This window comes from Leopardus geoffroyi, chromosome B4 (genome assembly GCF_018350155.1).
Source record: "Leopardus geoffroyi isolate Oge1 chromosome B4, O.geoffroyi_Oge1_pat1.0, whole genome shotgun sequence".
In the NCBI taxonomy this organism is placed as follows: domain Eukaryota; kingdom Metazoa; phylum Chordata; class Mammalia; order Carnivora; family Felidae; genus Leopardus; species Leopardus geoffroyi.
In genome coordinates, this window is record NC_059341.1 from 54,191,037 (window position 1) to 54,211,160 (window position 20,124).

General features: G+C 41.1%; 1 protein-coding gene across 1 annotated transcript; it reads right to left on the minus strand.

Annotated features, from left to right (window-relative positions):
- Positions 1–17,221: 17,221 nt before the first annotated feature.
- Positions 17,222–19,438, minus strand: LOC123590452 (cationic amino acid transporter 3-like). Its single transcript, XM_045463669.1, has one exon. The coding sequence runs from the start codon at positions 19,112–19,114 to the stop codon at positions 17,330–17,332; it is 1,785 nt and encodes a 594-aa protein (XP_045319625.1). The 5' UTR covers positions 19,115–19,438; the 3' UTR covers positions 17,222–17,329.
- Between the last annotated feature and the right edge of the window lie 686 nt (positions 19,439–20,124).

The window sequence follows — 20,124 nt, forward strand, 5'->3', positions numbered from 1 at the left end:
GTCATCAGTAACACCCTACATTGAGATGTATTGCTACAGGATAAGTGGTCTATTACTAGCATAAAGCAGACTGCAAGGGAAAAGACTAGTGTATGGGCTAGTAGGACTCTTCAAGGCAACATTTGGCCATATATCCCTTTGCTGAGAGAAGCCCAACCATCTCAGAAAGTGGTGAAAATTTTAAGTCTTGTTCCATTACTTCTTTCTTTAAGAAAGTAACTTGAGAGTTCACTATCCCCTAGGAGGTCCATACCCTGAAATCTTAGCTCTCAGTCCATATTTTTGGTCTGACTTCATCCTATGTGCACACCTCACTAAAACAAGGGAGCTTGTTTGGAGGTGTGGCAGGGAAGACTGCTCCTGTCTAGCCCAAGAAAGAATTTCTAACAAAATAAAAGCACTTCTCTGTCTCTCTCTGTCTCTGTCTCTCTGTTTCTCTCTGTCTCTCTCTCTCTCTCTCTTATGTAGCTGCAAGAGGGATGGACTTGAAAGGGATAGGGAGGTAGGGACTCCCGTCCAGTCAACTCTGGACGTTGATGCAGTGAGAGATGCCATAACACCTGATGGCAGGGCAGCAGAAAAGGAGGTCTGGAAGGAAGGTCAGAATGACCTCTAAACTAAATGAGTTGGTCATGTTGTGTTTACTGTTGGGAAGTCCTTTACTAAGTTTAACCTCAGCACCTTGAGCTTTAAATGATCTCTTTTCCTCTTATTGGAAAAGGAGAAAAGGAAGACCCTTCTCTTTCATTTAGTACCCCAGAAACTGGTTGTAAAAGCCCCAAGCCACACTATGAAATCTCTGAGCCCCTTCTAAACTCAGCACTCCTGGGTATTCTTTGCCAAGTAGAAGTTTTGAAGACAAGAAACCCATAAGAGTTTATAAACATCCCTCCTTTAAAACATGCACCCACTAAATATCCTTGGAGGGCTCACCCCATAAGAATAACTTAATATAAGCAAACACTGCAGAACAGTTCACTTCTATTTGTGCCCATACAGAGAGGCCAAATACAAGCTTCTTGCCTTAGATTCACTAAACCTATTTGCAACAGGTTGGGAACTTTCTAATGGTCTGGTCTAAAATGGCCCTAGGAGACTTAAGCCAGGACATCTCTCTGTAGGGACAACTATAGGATCACTGCAGAGAGCAGAGAGCAGGTCTGACCTCCACTGTATCCCCAAACAGTAATGAATGGAAAAAATCTTCTATCCCTAGCTTGCCCCAAACTGTCAACGCCCCTAAAAGGATAAGAAATAGCCAAGACCATGATGCAGGATGAATCTCTGAAAGATTCCACTTCTACCCCAGATTGTGAATCCTGTACTGTGTGAAAACTGAGAATGGAGAAAAACAGCACAGACAACCAAAACTGTTGATAAATTATATAAAATCCATTTGGCTCTGAAATATATTACATGAAAATTTTATACAACGTATCTGTTATTCAGGCAGACATGAGATCACTTTTCCTTAACCTGTGCTTACTTGGAGCTGTGTGGGTGAAGGAAGTCTAACGTTACAAATTCCTTGCAAAGATATCCGAGAATTGAAACTAAAAATTGACCAATGGTCAGTTTCCTACCGTACTCACCATCACTAGACACAGAGAAACTCAGACCTACCATGCACCAATCAGAAGGCCAGGTGGTCAGCAGTCTTCCCCTGCAGAAACACAGGGGCTGAGGGAAATGAAGTATTATTACTAACTCCTGTAGGCTCTGAGAGCCCTGGAAAGTCTACTCTCATCTGTTAATAGTGGAATCAATTCTATCCCTCAATTGGTTTCAATTTGACTAATTTATTGGAAGTGGGGAGACTATCAGACCAGACACAGTGGATATTTTCCTAATAGGCATGCAGGACTGTTAACCTCTAGGATCTGTTAAACTGGTTACTTTAAAAGCATAGAATCTGTCTTCTTTTTTAAGATAGGTTATAGGAGAATCTGTGGTGAGGCACCAGGCCTGGCAAGATGACTCTCTTGCTTGTTCAGTGGCTTGACTCTTCTTTTCTAGGAGAAGCCAGATCCAATATCCAGAAGGTGAGGGCTGCAGTGTTATTTTACAAATAAGCCCTTCCTATATCAATGACACTTACTATACCAGAAGCTGGTATTAAGTAAAGCAGTAGTGAAACGCATCAAGGGCTTATTGAATATTGATTCCCACTTACATGACAGCAAAATGGCCTAAGAAATCTCTGGATGCTTCAGCCCCTTGATAAACAGGGTGTGTTTTGTTTTATGAATCTGGGATCCAGGCCAGTCACATCTTATAGCTCCACTTACTTTTATTTAATAAAGAGGTATGTCATGAGTGAGGAGGGGGAGTGTGTGGTGTCATGTTGCTTTTCAAGAGGACTTGATCTGTTAGCAAAGCAGAAGGAACAGCCATTAGACTTCAAAAAGGATTTTTGCATCACACCATGGGCCAAGCAAGGGATAAATCCTAAAATGGGCTGCCCCAAAAGCAGATTTAGATCTTTCTTCTAAGATAAGAACCCTACCTGGGTGGAATGGGGAAACAGTTTGGCTGGCCAGCAACTGCCATACCAGGAAACAATGGGAGAGATTACTTTTAGAAGGAAGAGCAGAGTCATAGAGTCTCTCTTTATGAAAGCAGGAATCCAAAGGTTACCATATCCCTTCCTCGTATGCCAGATCTCCCCTAACTTAGCCCTTAATCAATATGGGAATTCCTCCTCTGAATTTTCCAGGAAAAGAGATTACACTGGCATTCCCACCCCACCCCAGTCTCTACAAGAAAAAAAAAAAATTCCTTAATGTTAAGTCTTAGTTCAATTCACCAATTTCTTCAAAATGTTCCCCCTGGAAAATGAGCTACAAAAGGAACTAATGGCTCCATCCCAGAACAGCATGGGGGGGGGGGGAGTGGGGACCACAGAGAACAGAGATGAGGCTTAGAAGGTGAATTCTCTCCTAGATCTTCACCTGCACCCCACTCAGCCTCCACTCTTCAGTTTACATACATGACAAAACTTCTCAGTATGGAGGGCCACAGAAGCCATTTCCCTCTAGCCTAACAAGAGGGAGTGCAGAGGCATAGGGATCCAGGATCGGAGACGTGGCAATAAGCGAGGGTGAACAGAGGAGCTGGGAAATGACCAGAAATGTATCAGGCTGCCAAGCCACTGATCTCGTTTTAATATCCCAGAGATTGGAAGCATGAGTAGAAATCATAGGCTCCAGAAAAATAACCTTTGAAAGAAAATTGCCTGCCATAGCCAGAGATATATGAAAGTGCTGTTATTATCACTGGGAGTGACTCTAAAACTAGATTATAGGAGAGCTATAATGGCCTGGTTATTGCACTGACTGGCCAACATCATGATGCTTTTGAACTCCCAACAGTTGTCTTCAAAATGGAAAATCCCTATGGATTTGGGTAACTATGATGGCACAGGCCAAAGTATATAGCAATACAGGGCAGAGCTGCTCAAGCTTCAGAGTAGAGCCAGATCTGTGATGACTGGATTCCAGGGAGGTGCCAGAGGGGCAACAGGGACTTAGAACTTCAGTCTTGCAAAAGCAAGGGGCAAGAAGAAAGCAAGAGTGTTCTTGGCCTAGGGATCTTATACCAGCTTCCACAAATGAACCATCCACCTCTGTCCTCTGACAGTCTCGTCTGACTTTCACCTGTGTCTTTGCCTTTCCATCTGATTTTCTCTCTTTTCATTCTCTTACCATTCACTGTTCTCTCCATGTCCACATGCTTATGTTTCATATTCTACTTCTACCTTGTTTTCACTATCTGGTCCCCAAATTATAATTGTCTTTATATCTCTGTCTCCATGGTGTCTGTCCCTCTTGTTATCCTTCTGTTTGTTTGTTTGTTTGTTTGTTTTCTTTTTTTACAGTCAACCTCTTATGTCCATCTAGTTGGGCATCTCCCCCCACCTCTAATTCTCTACCAAAAAGTGGCCAGGCAGCCCAGACAGGAACATTCTCTTATTTGACCCTTAAAACTTGTCTGAGAAGTAGGTCTTATTATCCCCATTTTATAGACAGGAAAACAAGATCAAAGAATCTAATACAATACTAAGTGGTAGAGCCAGGATTCAAATTTAAGCCTGCTAGCTTCAAATATTGAACCCATAACAATTAGTAAGCAAGAAGAAAGCAGACAGAAAAACTAGTAAGAGGGCAAGTCGATGGAAAAGATCCTAGAGAACACTATGGAGGTAGGGGCTGGTAAGTGTTGCACACCAATCCATAGGAACAACTAGATGTCAGTCCTTAATCTGCATGCCTTAAATCCTGATGGACTAATTACAGATCTGTCAAGGAGATTATCAGCCTTGACCTGACTTGAAAGTTGGGTGGAAGAGAAAAGAAAACCACTAGCCCCAAAAGGAGCATTTTCCCTCCAGGCCTAGGCTTTTCTAAACCTCCTAAAATCCTTTCCAACTGAGCCCCAGATCCTTGGTGGGAAAGGCTGGCTCCTTGTGGCTTGAGATGACACTATCTCCACAAAGACACCTGTTCATTCATTATGCATAAATAACACCATCAAATCTATGTCGGATCACAAAATTCTCAGGCTGGAGGGCGGGTCTTTATCTGTCCCCATTAAATCTCTTTTGTTTTAAAATTTCAGTTCTCTCCATGCCCTGCTTCCAGTGTTTCACACCCTTACTGTCACAAAGTTTTCCTTAGCACTCCTGTCTTTCTCCACTGCTAGAAATGAATCTTGGTCCCAAATTGCAGCCATCTAATTGTATAAGGGAAAGTGTCTTCCAGCTTCCATGAGTGTCTGGTGTGTGCCATGGAACAACATGAGATGGGATCTGTTATGTCAACATGACTACAAATGGAATAATTGGTCATAAAAATTATATAGCTTGTTTGAAAAGAAATCACAACAACAACAACACAACACACACACACACACACACACACACACACACACACTACAGATTCCTGAGGTAGATTCTCCTGGCTAAAATTTTACGATTTCTCCATATCCCAGTCATCAGCAATATCCCCCCACCTCCATGTTTTCAAAACATTGAGTCTGCTCCAAAAAGAAGCCCAAGACAGAGTACAGACTCAAAGCTACAGATTCATCAGAAGTTCAGCCTGGGTGGCTCAGTTAAGTGTCTGACTTCAGCTCAGGTCATGATCTCCCAGTCCGTGAGTTTGAGCCCTGCATCGGGCTCTGTGCTGACAGCTCAGAGCCTTGAGCCTGCTTCAGATTCAGTGTCTCCCTCTCTCTCTGCCCCTCCCCTGCTCATGCTCTGTCTGTCTATGTCTCAAAAATAAATAAAAACATTTTTAAATATTAAAAAAAAAGAAGTTCAACTTAACTGAACGAACACAACCTGACCTAGAAGTTGAGGAGTTAAAAAAAAATGCCTAATAACCTCCTTCATAAAGGAACTATGTGCCAATAAATCAACATCTTAGATACCTTTTGAAATAGAAAGGTAAGATTCCCTTCAAGGAATACTTCAGCCTGATAGAGAAAGTGGACAAGTTTAGAACACTGAAATACTGTACTGAATGCTAGAGCAGTGGTTTTAAGGCACCAGATCTGATACAAAATACAAGAGTGAGGTAATCCTGGTGAGAGATGAAATGACCAACCACATGCTGCCTCCCAGAGAAGAAAGAGGTGAAGGGGCATTATTATTTGCTCTGAATGACTAAAATGCTGGAAACTATATTCTGGAAGGTCTGGACTGCACTCCCCTCCTGGTCCTATCAGGTCTCAGTGTCTCACCATGCCACTCTCTGTTATACAATGACACTCAAGGACTAAATCATAGCCTGTGGTAAAGTTCAAAAGGCACTGCTTCTAAAGGTAAATAATTTTGGAGAGATGGCAAGAGATACACATGAGTTCTCTGCTCAGGCTATAAAGAATCTAATCAGTTCTTTGCCTCTGCTCTAGAAATCACCCCTAGGAGAAGACCAAGAAATCCATGTCTCAACCAGTAGAGCAAAATTCAGACATGGAAAAATGTGGGAAAGACTCAGTAATCTTTTCCATGACTCTGGGGGAAAACCTTTCATTATATCATTCTCCCACTCAACATACAACTTCTTCCCGGTTCACCCCCAGCTACTTTGCCCTCCAGTTCCATTATAATCCCTCCATGCCCTAAAAATCAAGGAGCAAGACTAGTGAGTGTATCTTGGCATCCTTTGCTGGAGATAACCAAGGAGGGCAAGGCACTAGCCTAAAGAATTTAAAACTCCTGCCTCTAGCCTATGCTTCTGTGCATTACAGTTCTCCTACATCTGGAAGTGAGAGAGCAAGGGGAGATTTTACCTGTTCCCTTTATTTCCCACAGGGAGAGGGAGCAAAAGAAGAGGGAATCTGGATATGAGACAATTAGACTCAGAGACTGGCTCCTAGTTTTCCCAGCTGTGTACTCAACTTATTAGAGTGAGGGCAAAGAGTGAGATGAAACATTTGCTATGTGAAGAACAGGTTTGACTCCCACAGCCTGTCTCCACTTTTTGAGTCTGTCCTCACTCTCTCTCCATGGTGTGAGGATGAAGGAAAGAATCACACCAGCTCCTCATTCATTCCTGGCTATAGTCTTTCCTCCTACAAAATATGAATCAACCATAGAGACAGAAACAAGATTATTTTGAGACCTGAAGCTCTGCTTCAGGACTTCAGTGACAAATGTCTGCTGGTGAGACAAGCACTTAGTTCTGGGGGAACACCACCAGTCGATGTCAAAGTGTATTATAAAAAATTTGCCCCTGCTCTGCCTAATTGTGAGACAGACACCTATCAAGTTTCCTGTGCCTTCTCCTTGAGAACACAGACTCCTGTTCTGTCTTAGCTTCGGAGAGTTAGCTTTCTAGGCAATTCTGCTAGGGATTCATAAACTCAAAGGACACAAAACAACATCCTTCCTCTTTCTTGAAAATATCCAGACAGTATGAATCTAGTCTAGAGGTGTTATTTAAGGTAGCTTTTACTCATACACACATGTGCAGTATAAATTATTCATCACCTCTCCTACAGCCCTGCTTCTCTTACTCAGTATACATATCAGTAATCTGGAGATCCTGTTAAATGCAGATTATGACTCAATATGTCTGGGGTGGAGCCTGAGATTCTGCATTTCTTTAAAAAAATTGTTTTAATATTTATTTATTTTTGAAGGAGAGAGGCAGAACATGAGCTGGAGAGGGGCAGAAAGAGAGAAAGACACAGAATCCAAAGTGGGTTCCAGGCCCTGAGCTGTCAGCACAGAGCCTGACACGGGGCTTGAACTCACGAGCTGTGAGTTCATGACCTAAGCTGAAGTGGGATACTTAACCAACTAAGCCACCCAGGCACCTCATCTGCATTTCTAACAAGCTCGAGAGTGAGGCTAATATCACTAGAGGCCAGACCACACTGTGAATGTCAAGGACTTAGAACAGAGTACGTGAACCCAGAATGGATTTCACCTCCTGCCTTGAAGTAGCCTCCAGTCTGAGAGGAAACCAGGACACAGGGTAAGAGCAACCAGGCAAAATATTACACAGATTGGGAAGAGGGGCTTGTATAATAGAGCCTGGGACATCTTAGGACATCAGGGAAGTTATCTTAAAACAGCAGAATTATGAACAGAATATGAAGGTAAGGGCCAACTCAACTGAGGGGTCTCAGAGTCAACGTGTACAAAGGATCAGGTATGAAAGAAGAAAATTCACACAAGGGCATGGGCCCAGTTTCATCTCAGAGCAGGATTCTGGAACAAGTAATTTTAGGAGCTCATTGGAGTGAGTCTCTAGGTGCCAGTGTTTTGAAATTCAGTCTGAGGAGGTGAGATTTAATACAAGAAATAGAAGCTCTGCTGTCAGAGTGGTGCTTTAAGAAACTGAGTAAAATTGTGGTGGAGGTATGCCAAGGACAGGGGGCAACGAGGTGGGAGCAGTAAATGGGGAGTTACTATTTAATAGGCACAGATTTCAATTTGTGAAGATGAAAAACTTCTGGAAACAGCTGGTGGTGACAGTTGCACAATAATGTAAATTTACTTAGTGCCACTGAACTTCACACCTAAAAATAGTTAAAATGCTCAATTTTGTTTTGATGTCTTAAAACACTAAAAAAAAATCATAGTGGAGGCAGAGGCCGTAAAAAGTTGGTGCTAATATCTAAATATTACTAAGATCCAAGCCCACTCTAGGCTGAGGAAATGCTGAAAAATGGGCCTCCTGAAGTGAAAATAAAATTTGGAACCACCTCTCAACCCCAACCCACCACCTCCATTTCACTATTCTACCATAAATTGGGTCACTTATGTTCTTAAGGATTTGAAAGAAAAGCAACCATATTACAAATGGGTTTCTGATGTGCCTTTGAGCTCAACCTGCTCAGCCTGAGTCACTATGAGGTGCTCTGTAGGTGCCATGCATGGATCTCCTTGCTCAGCAGCCAGCAGATGAAAGAACCAGGTGAAAAATGAGGAAAGGCAAGCTCTGAAAATGCCCATGCTCAGAGTCCTGGGGAATATGGGACTGTTTTCTGGTTCCACAAGGGAATTGGAGAGAAAAGGGATGAGCCAAACTGATAGAGGATGAAAACAAACTTTGAGAAGAACCTATCAACCATTAAAGTTGGAAACACTCCCAAGAAGATAGTGATGGCTGTCTTAAAAGGCCAGAGAAACAAAGAAACCAATAAAGGACTAAAGTCAAAGGCATGGAAGACACAGACCAAAAAATTGGAAAAAACCCAAAAAGTATAACTTTGGCTAGAGAAGGGGCTACACAACATAACACCAGCACAAAGTGCAAACGTTTCTACCAGGCACAAGCTGTGAAGTAGGCTTGCTTGACAACTGGGAGACATTTCTGACAGGATTGTGGTGTGTGTGTTTTCAGGGTGGGTCAGTGCTGAGAAGGGAGTTTGGAAAACCATTTCTTTGGGTCAGTCTGGAGGAAGATAGTGGAGAAAGGAAAGCTTGGAAATGTCACTCAGTTGTTTGAAACCCATTATGCTGATCCATCCAATGGGGAAGCACCAGATTGTATCCCCCACTACAACCTATCCATATAGGTAAGCCCAGACAGCAAGGGCTCCAATAAGCTGGCTTCCTACCCTGGGATCCAGGGAAGGCTTCTGGCCCAATCAGCTTCTACCCCTACTCTCTGCCTCCACCTTCTGTAAGTAATGGTGAATCCAGCAGCTGCTCTTAAGTCAGCTTAGGCACAGAGTTTGATGATATTTTCTGACTTAGGGCAGCCTAATGGGTTTCTTTTTCAAAATCCATTATCTGTGATCAAGTCATAGCACCCATGTAATCCTCAGGCTCCTCCCTGACCATCATAGCAATCCCCTGGCCTCCAATGATAATACAGGTGATCATATTGTGACTGGGGAGGATTTTTCCTATTATTTATGTCCTCATAGCTAGGTAGTTAAGGGCTTCTTTCTGAAGTTTGCCCCCAATGCCTACTACTATTTAAGAAGCATTTATTTTCTTCAAGGACATTTTTTTGAAGGGACATGGATCTCATTGAAGTAAAAAAAAAAAATGCCATCTACAAATGAGTAAATTGAAAAGAGACCAAAGATTGATACAACCATTAATTATTTAAAATTATCTTTTGAGAAGACTCATAGATAAAATCATGAATGAAAGAGGAGAGAGCACAGCCAACACCACAGAAATATGAATAATTTTAGGAGAATAATATGAAAAATTATATGCCAACAAACTGGACAATCTGAAAGAAATGGACAAATTCCGAGACACCCACACACTACCAAAACTCAAGCAGGAAGAAATAGAAAATTTGAACAGGCCCATAACCAGCAAAGAAATTGAATACATTTTCAAAAATCTCCCAAAAAATAAGAGTCCTGGGTCAGATGTCTTCCCAGGGAATTCTACCATTTAAAGAAGAGTCAATATCTATTCTTCTCTAACTGTTCCAAAAAATAGAAATAGAAGGGAAGAGTCCAAACTCATCCTATGAAGCCAGCATTACCTTGATCCCAAAACCAGACAAAGGCCCCAGTAGAAAGGAGAATTAGACGTATATCCCTAATGTACCTGGATGCAAAAATTCTCAACAAGACACTAGCAAGTCAAATTCAACAGTACATTAAAAGAATTATTCACCAAGATCAAGTGGAATTTATTCCTGGGCCACAGGACTGGTTTAGTATTTGCAAATCAATCAATGTGATATACCGCATTAATAAAAGAAAGGATAAGAACCATATGATCCTGTCAATAGATGCAGAAAAAGCATTTGACATAATTCAGCATTTTTTCATAATAAAAACCCTCAAGAAAGTCGGGATGGAAGGAACATACTTAAACATCACAAAAGCCATTTATGAAAAGCCCACAGCAAATATCACCCTCAATGGGGAAAAACTGAGAGCTTTCACCCTGAGATGAGGAACACGACAGGGATGTCTACTTTCACCGCTGTTGTTTAACATAGTGTTGGGAAGTTCTAGCATCAGCGATCAGACAACAAAAGGAAATCAAAGGCATCAAAATTGGCAAAGATGAAGTTAAGCTTTCACTTTTTGCAGATGGCATGATACTATACATGGAAAACCCGATAGACTCCACCAAAAGTCTGCTAGAACTGATACATGAATTCAGCAAAGTCGCAGGATACAAAATTAATGTACAGAAATCAGTTGCATTCTTATGCACTAATAATGAAGCAACAGAAAGACAAATAAAGAAACTGATCCCATTCACAATTGCACCAAGAATCATAAAATACCTAGGATTAAGCCTAACCAAAGATGTAAAAGATCTGTATGCTGAAAACTATAGAAAGCTTATGAAAGAAATCGAAGAAGGCACAAAGAAATAGAAAAACATTCCATGCTCATGAATTGGAAGAATAAATATTGTTAAAATGTCAATACTACCCAAAGCAATCTATACATTCAACTTAATCCCAATCACAGCATTCTTGTCAGAGCTAGAACAATCCTAAAAATTTCATGAAATCAGAAAAGACCCCAAATAGACAAAGTAATTTTGAAAAAGCAATGCAAAGCTAGAGGCATCACAATTCTAGGCTTTAAGCTGTATTACAAAGCTGTAATTATCAAGACAGTATGGTACTGGCATGAAAACAGACACATAGATCAATGGAACAGAATAGAGAACCCAGAAATGGATCCACAAATGTATGGCCAACTAATCTTTCCTATATGGCAGGAAAGACTATCCAATGGAAAAAGTGAATCTCTGCAGCAAATGCTGCTGGGAGAACTGGACAGCGACATGCAGAAGAATGAAACTTGACCACTTTCTTACACCACACACAAATATAAATTCAAAATAGAAAAAAAACCTAAATGTGAAACAGAAACCATCAAAATCCTAGAGGAGAAAACAAGCAACAACCTCTTTGACCTTGGTCACAGCAACTTTTTAAAATTTTTTTTTAAAATTTACATCTAAATTAGTTAGCATATAGTGCAACAATGATTTCAGGAGTAGATTCCTTAGTGCCCCTTACCCATTTATCCCATCCCCCCTCCCACAACCGCTTCCATAACCTTCAGTTTGTTCTCCATATTTGTAAGTCTCTTCTGTTTTTTCACCCTCCCTGTTTTTATATTATTTTTGTTTCCCTTCCCTTATGTTCACCTGTTTTGTTTCTTCAAGTCCTCATATGAGTGAAGTCATGATTTTTGTCTTTCTCTAATTTCACTTAGCATAACACCCTCCAGTTCCATCCACATAATTGCAAATGGCAAGATTTCATTCTTTTTGAATGCCGACTACTACTCCATTGTGTGTGTGTGTGTGTGTGTGTGTGTGTGTATATATACCACATCTTCTTTATCCATTCGTCCATCGATGGTGGGAATGCAAGCTGGTGCAGCCACTCTGGAAAACAGTATGGAGGTTCCTCAAAAAACTAAAAAGAGAACTACCCTACGACCCAGCAATTGCACTACTAGGCATTTATCCAAGGGATACAGGTGTGCTGTTTCGAAGGGACACATGCACCCCGTGTTTATAGCAGCACTATCAACAATAGCCAAAGTATGGTCACAGCAACTTCTTAGTAAACATGTCTCAGGAGGCAAGGGAAACAAAAGCAAAAATGAAATATTGGGACCTCATCAAGATAAAAAGCTCTGCACAGCAAAGGAAACAATCAACAAAACTAAAAGGCAACCAATAGAATGGGAGAAGATATTTTCAAATGACATATGGGATAAATATCAGTTAGTATATTTGTCGGTTAGTATCCAAAATCTATAAAGAACTTATCAATGTCAACACCCAGAAAACAAATAATCCACTGAAGAAATGGGCAAAAGACATGAATAGACACTTTTCCAAAGAAGACATTCAGATGGCTAACAGACACATGAAAATATACTCAACACCATTCATCATCAGGGAAATACAAATCAAAACCACACTGAAATACCACCTCACACCTGTCAGAATAGCTAAAATTAAAAACCCAGGAAACAACAGATGTTGGTGAGGATGAGGAGAAAGGGGAACCCTTTTGAACTGTTGGTGAGAATGGAAACTGGTACAGATATTCTGGACAACGGTATGCCATTAACTCAAAAAATTAAAAATAGAACTATCCTATGATCCAGCAATTGGACTACTAGGTATTTATCCAAAGGACATAAAAATGCTGAATTTGAAGGGGCACATGCAGCCCAGTGTTTATAGTAGCACCATCAACAATAGTCAAATTATGGAAAGAGCCCAAATGTCCATCAATTGATGAATAAAGAAAATGTGAACACATGTTCCACACATGAAATATGTTCCATTCCATATATATGTGTATATACACACACACACATTTATATGGAATACTACTACTCATGAATCATAAAGAATGAAATCTTGCCACTTGCAACAACATGGATGGAACTAGAGTGTATTGTGCCAAGTGAAATAAGTCAATCAAAGAAAGACAAATATCATATGAGAACAAACTGGACGTTGCTAGAGGGGAGGTATGTATGGGGATGAGCTAAATGGGTGATGGACTTTAAAGAGGGCACTTGGGATGAGCACTGGGTGTTGCATGTAAGTGATGAATCACTGGGTTCTACTCCTCAAACCAATAGTACGATGTTAACTAACTTGATTTAAATAAATACAAATAAAATAATCTTTTGAGATGTACTATTTGTAGGAGGAAAAGGCTCTATATTTCTACTGAGAAGTTAAGAGGGAATCACTAACATTCACAAAGTTTATTTAGAGAATTTTTATACCCATTACTTTAACCAATCTTCACAAACATCTCATATGGGGATGGGAAAAGTAGGCATTATTATTATGATGCTCATATTTTTAAAACTACAAGTGAATAAATGGAAGCCAAAAAATGATATTACTTTAACTAAGTCTAGGCATTGGGAAGAATCTGTAGGGATTGTGAAACATTGTGAAGTGCTTCTCTATGATTTCCCCACTGTGAAAGCATTCATGATGGTATTTAAATCTCAGTGTTTCATGAAATGAAGTGAATGTTCAGAGGGTGCCATATTTCCCTTGCTTCATTTTACATGTATGTGGAGGAGTTTAAACTGGAGCCTTGGTCTTCAATGTGAGGTCCCTGGAGCAGCAGCAGCAGCAGCAGCATCTCCTGAAAACTTGTTAGAAGAACAAATTCTGGGTCCCACCCAGATGTACTGAATTCCAAATGCTGGGGTCAGAGCCCAACAATGTGTATTTTCAGAAGCCCTCCAGGTGAGGTAACATCCATTGAAGTTTGAGCCTCATTGAACAGAGTACTATTCGTGGCTTCTCTCTGCTTCCTTCTCTCTCTGTGTCTATCAGTTAAAGAGACGGTACTGAGCATGCCTAGCTAAGCTTCCAGTTTTTTTTTTTTTTTTTTTTTTTTTTTTTGGTGGTTTCCTTTTTTTCATCTGGATCCAACATGCTCACAGGACAAATGCACTCCAATTTGCTCATACACAAGAAAATCTAATAAAAACAGGCTCTCTCTTGTGGTAGGAGGTAGGGTGTGCTCGGCAGTGCTTGTGATGATGAGTAAGACTATCTAACTTAGTGATGCCAGATTAGCAAGCCAATTAGGCTGAGGCTGATGGTTTAATTATTTGTCTCTATGTCTTGAATATCATAGGAGGGGGAAATGTGGTATTTATTGTACCTCTACAACTCCAACAATAGGTTGTAGTAAAAAGTGGGCAGAATGCAGGTTCAGATCACTTGTAGTAGAGACCAAATTGAGAGAAAAACAAGACAGAAGAACAAGACAATATCCTACAATTTTTTTTTAAATTTTTTATTTATTTATTTTTTTTTCAACGTTTATTTATTTTTGGGACAGAGAGAGACAGAGCATGAACGGGTGAGGGGCAGAGAGAGAGGGAGACACAGAATCGGAAACAGGCTCCAGGATCCGAGCCATCAGCCCAGAGCCTGACGCGGGGCTCGAACTCACGGACCGCGAGATTGTGACCTGGCTGAAGTCGGACACCTAACCAACTGCGCCACCCAGGCGCCCCTACAATTTTTTAACTAAAGGGAACTTTAGAAATTATCAGTTGTGAACTCTCATGTTACAGACAAATAAACAGAGCACTGAGGGAACTGAGGGGCTTGCTCAAGATCACAGTGCTAGTTAGTGGTGGAAACAAGACTAGAACCAAGGACACTTGGCTGTCAGCTGTGCACTTTCTGAACTAGTGGACCAAAGCAGACAATAGTAGAGAAACTTTAAAGTACATGAATACATACATGACCAAGTAGAAGAAGCAACCCCAGGGATTTGTAGCATGGGTAGTGGGTTCAAAGCCAAAGTACTTTGTGATCAGAGGAAAGATATGGCTTCAATCTACCTGTGTATGTTCTGTTGCCCATCCTCCCTCCTACTCCCCCCCACCCCCACAGCCAAGCGTCAAGCTACACAACCTGCTCAGTGTGCTCTGACCACTTCTTCGTTTTCCTACTGTTGTTCTCTCTGCCTACAGTCTCTCTCTGCTGCCCATGTGTGGCAAAATCCTATTTGTCCATGGAGAGAGCTAACCCAAATGTCATTCCTCTACAGTCTTCTCTGATTTCACCATCAACTGTCATCACTGTGGCAGTCACAAATGGTGATTCTCCACTCTGAATTTCTAAGACACCTCATTTGTATTTACTTATTATGGCAACACTTTTTGCTTTTTGTTACAGCTGTGCTTTACCTCTTGTATTAGAATATAAGCCCCTTAAGGGCAGAGGCCATATTTCATCTTTTCTTTTGTCTTTTTCTAATTTTCTTTATTTTTTTTTTATTGAAGTATAATTAACACATAGTGTCATTATATTACTCTCAGGTGTATAATAAAATGATTTAACAATTCCATACATTTTTCAGTGCTCAACAAGTTAAGTGTACTCCGAATTCCCTGTATCTATTTTACCCATCCTCCCACCCACTTCTCTTTTGGTAACTACCTGTTTGTTCCTTGTATTTAAGAGTCTATTTTTTTTATTTGTTTGTCTCTTTGTTTGTTTGTTTTATTAAATTCTACATGTGAGTGAAATCATATAGTATTTGTCTTTGACTGACTTATTTCACTTAGCATTACATCTTCTAGTTCCATCCATGTTGTTATAAATTGCAAGGTTTCTTTTGTTTTTTTTCCAATGGTTGATTAATATTCACATATATATATGTATATATATATATACATATATATATATATATATATATATATATATATATTCTCCTTTATCCATTCATCTACTGATGGACACTTGGGTTGCTTCCATATCTTGGTTATTGTATATAGTGCTGCTATAAACATAAGGATGTGTATATCTTTTGGACTTAGTGTAAATAAGAAACTTTTCCATAGAAAAGAAGCCATCAGCAAAACAAAAAGGCAACCTACTGAATGGGAGAAGATATTTGCAAATGATATATCCAATAAGGGGTTAATGCGAAATATACAATGAACTGACATAACTCAATACCAAAAAAAATTCATTCAAAACATGGGCAGACACCAACACACACATGAAAAGATGCTCAGCATCATGAATCATAAGGGAAATTCAAATTAAAACTGCAATGATATATTACTTTACACATGTCAGAATGGCTAAAATAAAAAAAAAAAGACAAGAAATAACAAGTATTGGCAAGGATATGGAGAAAAGGGAACCCTCATATACCATTGGTGGGAATATAAATTGGTGCAGCCACTTTGAAAAACAGTATGGAGGTTTCTAAAAAAAATAAAAAATGTAATTATTATATAATTCAGTAATTCCCTGACTGGGTATTTACCCAAAGGAAACAAAAACACTTTTTCCAGTTTCTTTTAATATTTTTTAAAGCCAATATGCAGCTACAGACATAACTGAAAAGTAGATAAGGGGGGGAAAAAAGAAGGAGCAGAGATACATCCTTGACTCACAATAAATTATTCCCCCACCAATATCCCATAGGAGACCTCATTTCCATCTGCTAAAGAGTACTCAGATGTTCAGCGTTGCTCCTTATCAGGGAAATACAAATCAAAACCACACTCAGGTATCACCTCACGCCAGTCAGAGTGGCCAAAATGAACAAATCAGGAGACTATAGATGCTGGAGAGGATGTGGAGAAACGGGAACCCTCTTGCACTGTTGGTGGGAATGCAAATTGGTGCAGCCGCTCTGGAAAGCAGTGTGGAGGTTCCTCAGAAAATTAAAAATAGACCTACCCTATGACCCAGCAATAGCACTGCTAGGAATTTACCCGAGGGATACAGGAGTACTGATGCATAGGGGCACTTGCACCCCAATGTTCATAGCAGCACTCTCAACAATAGCCAAATTATGGAAAGAGCCTAAATGTCCATCAATTGATGAATGGATAAAGAAATTGTGGTTTATATACACAATGGAATACTACGTGGCAATGAGAAAAAATGAAATATGGCCTTTTGTAGCAACGTGGATGGATCTGGAGAGTGTGATGCTAAGTGAAATAAGCCATACAGAGAAAGACAGATACCATATGGTTTCACTCTTATGTGGATCCTGAGAAACTTAACAGGAACCCATGGGTGAGGGGGAGGAAAAAAGAAAAAAAGAGGTTAGAGTGGGAGAGAGCCAAAGCATAAGAGACTGTTAAAAACTGAGAACAAACTGAGGGTTGATGGGGGGTGGGAGGGAAGAGAGGGTGGGTGAGGAGGGCACCTTTTGGGATGAGCACTGGGTGTTGTATGGAAACCAATTTGACAATAAATTTCATAAAAAAAAAAAAAGAGTACTCAAAATTATTGTGTAGGGAGACCAGACTGCATTCAGGTATGATGATGTCAAACTAAATATGTATGGGCACTGATGAGTTCAAGGTCCACAGTTTTGGCCCTACCTTAAGTGGAGTTGGCCATTCCAACTCCCTCCACACTGTGCTTGATCCCATAGCTGAAATACATAGCAAGCCCAATAAGCGTGGAGACACCAAATCTGGCCCAGGTGCCAGCTGTCATCTGCATCATAAGGTAAACATTCATGAAGATGCTCAGTAGTGGGACAAGAGGCAGGGCAGGGACCTTAAAGTAAAGGGGACTGGAGCTCTGAGGCTGTCTCCAGATGACCCCAGTGATCCCAGTGATGAGCATCAGGAGCACCATAACCACTGAAATCCACACTGGGTCTCCAGAAAGCAGGACTGGCCACTGGGCCAGCACCAGGCAAAGAAGAGTGAGCAGGAGAGCAAGCAGTGAGGAGCAAACATAGACAACCTGGCCAGAGAGTGGAGTAGGGGTGGAGCTGCCTGGAAAAAGTAGTCCTTGTAGAGTCAGCCTCTCTACTGCAGGTCCATTCTCCTCCTGAACCTCTGCTTCATTTTCCTCATTCCTCCTCTGAGGCTGGTACCTGAGGATGAGAACACAAAGAGCCACCAGGGAGTAAGCTAGCAGGGACCCAAGTGACCTGAAGTTCACAAGATCAGTGAGTCCAAAGAAGACTGCCATGACTGGTGCAGTAATGCCAAAGATCACAGTGGCCACGATGGGAGCATATGTGCCAGTTTCTATCCTGGCAAGAACAGGGAACAATAGGCCATCCTTTGCCATCTTGTGTATCAACTGACGTATGGGTAACATAGAGCCCAAGAGTCTAGATGAAAGACTACAGAGGAATCCAAAAGCTACAACATAGTAGGCAGGATCCCAGCCAATATGGAGAAATGCCTCAGGCAAGGTGCTCCCAGGTTGAAGCTTGTAGTAGGGCACCATAAGCGTAAGTGCTGAAGAGACACCAAAATATACCAGAAGGCAGATGAACAGTGAAATCACAATGCCCATGGGGACTGAATGGTGGGGATTCTGGGCTTCTTCAACTCTTTCAAAAATATTGTGGAAACCAATAAATGTATAGAAACAGGTAGCTGCTCCATGGAGAATCCCCTCGAAGCCGAAGGGCACAAATCCTCCAGAGCCCAGGGGGCTCAAGCTAGAGGTGTCATTGAGTCCAGCCATTATGTAGTCATTTTCTGTGAGCGTCCAGTTGTGCAGATCCCCCTTAATGAATCCAAAGATGATGACAAAACCAAGAACCAAAAGTTTCACCAATGTGATCACTTTGGTAATCAGGAAAAACTGACTATGGTTCAGAGTCTGCAATTCCATGAGCAACAACACAAGGCCCACAACAAAGAAGACTAGATATTCTGCAAGGACTTGGGGAACATACAGTAAGATGCTCTCACGCAGGGTCTGAGAGATCTGGTTCCCAAGCAGATTGGCAAAAGCTAAAGTCCAAGCCCGGGTTACATTGGCTGTGTCAGCCACAAGGGAGAAGATGAGGTTCCAGCCAGTGATAAAAGCCCAGAGTTCACCTATAGTGACATAAGTGTAGAGATATGAAGAGCCAGAGAGGGGAACTCGGGCAGTAATCTCAGCATAGCACAGCCCAGACAACACAGAAGATAGGCCGGCCACCAAAAAGCAGATCACGATGGATGGTCCTGCTTGGTTGCTGACCACCTCACCAGCCAGGACATACACACCTACACTCATTGTGCGGCCTACACCCAGGGCCACTAAATCCAGAGTGCTCAGTCTTCTCTGTGGGTCATCCTCAGCCACTGGTTCCTTGAGTGGAGGTCTATGTACCAGCTTTTGACCAAATCTGCGAAGTGCCTGATGCAGCATCTAGCTGGAATTGAAGAGGATTCCAGGATCAGAAAGCTATAGCAAGCCCAGGAAGCATAGAATCTGGGATTTCATTCGGTGAGCCGGAGTTAAACCAAGTTGGGTTGACGCGGCCAAGTTCTGTTGCTCTTAAGGCTTTAAAGCTATTGCTTCATATTTCATCTGGTATGTGTTATCCCTCTATAATGCCTAAAGAAACGATAAATATTTACTGAACAATGATGTTCAACCAACCACAGAAAACTCAGAAGTCCCATGTCACTTTTTGCAGCCCAAGAATCACAGAAACTGACACCAAAAGATGTCATAGAAAAATCAATCTTGTTTTTCCCCCCAGAAAAAGTGAAAAATACTTCCTAACATTCTCCTATTTTACACACCACATAACATAATCCCATTTGGGTTAATCTAATTCATGTAGCTTCATATACTAATTAAACTATAAGACACAACGCAGCATAAATATATTATGCGATAATTCACACATGGGATATTTACATGGTGCTTGAGCATGAGTTATGACCCATTAATTCATGGAGTAGAAGGCCTCACTGCAGTTATAGGACTATTTCTAACTATCATCTGGGTTTAAAATACAAATAGTGTTCCCCGGGTCTCAAAACCCTTACCTCCAAAATCAGTTAGCCAAGGTCAGATGTCACTTTGGCTCCCTTTACCCTCATTCTGAATCATTCATTTAGCTGTGCTGATGTCACAGAATGTACAGTCCAACCCTTCACTGTTAGCTTCCTATGCCCACAGATGTGATGTGAAAAGAGAGGAAGAGGAAGGAATGGTCAGGGACTGCAAGAACTACCTTCAAGAACTATAAGAACAAGCTGCAGGGTAAGGAAACACTGGAGAAATGAATGCAACATCCAACCAAGAATCCATTACCAAGAACAGAGGAGAGCCAGAAAGGCCATAGTATGAATTCTGGAATTCAGTAAACCTCACCCAAAGCTCCCAGATAAAAATTAACTACAGTTTTACATCCTCAGTTATAAGAG

What these genes read in the sequence shown, in the direction of transcription:
- LOC123590452 (XM_045463669.1), bottom strand. Translation starts at nt 19,114, where the DNA reads ATGCTGCATCAGGCACTTCGCAGATTTGGTCAAAAGCTGGTACATAGA.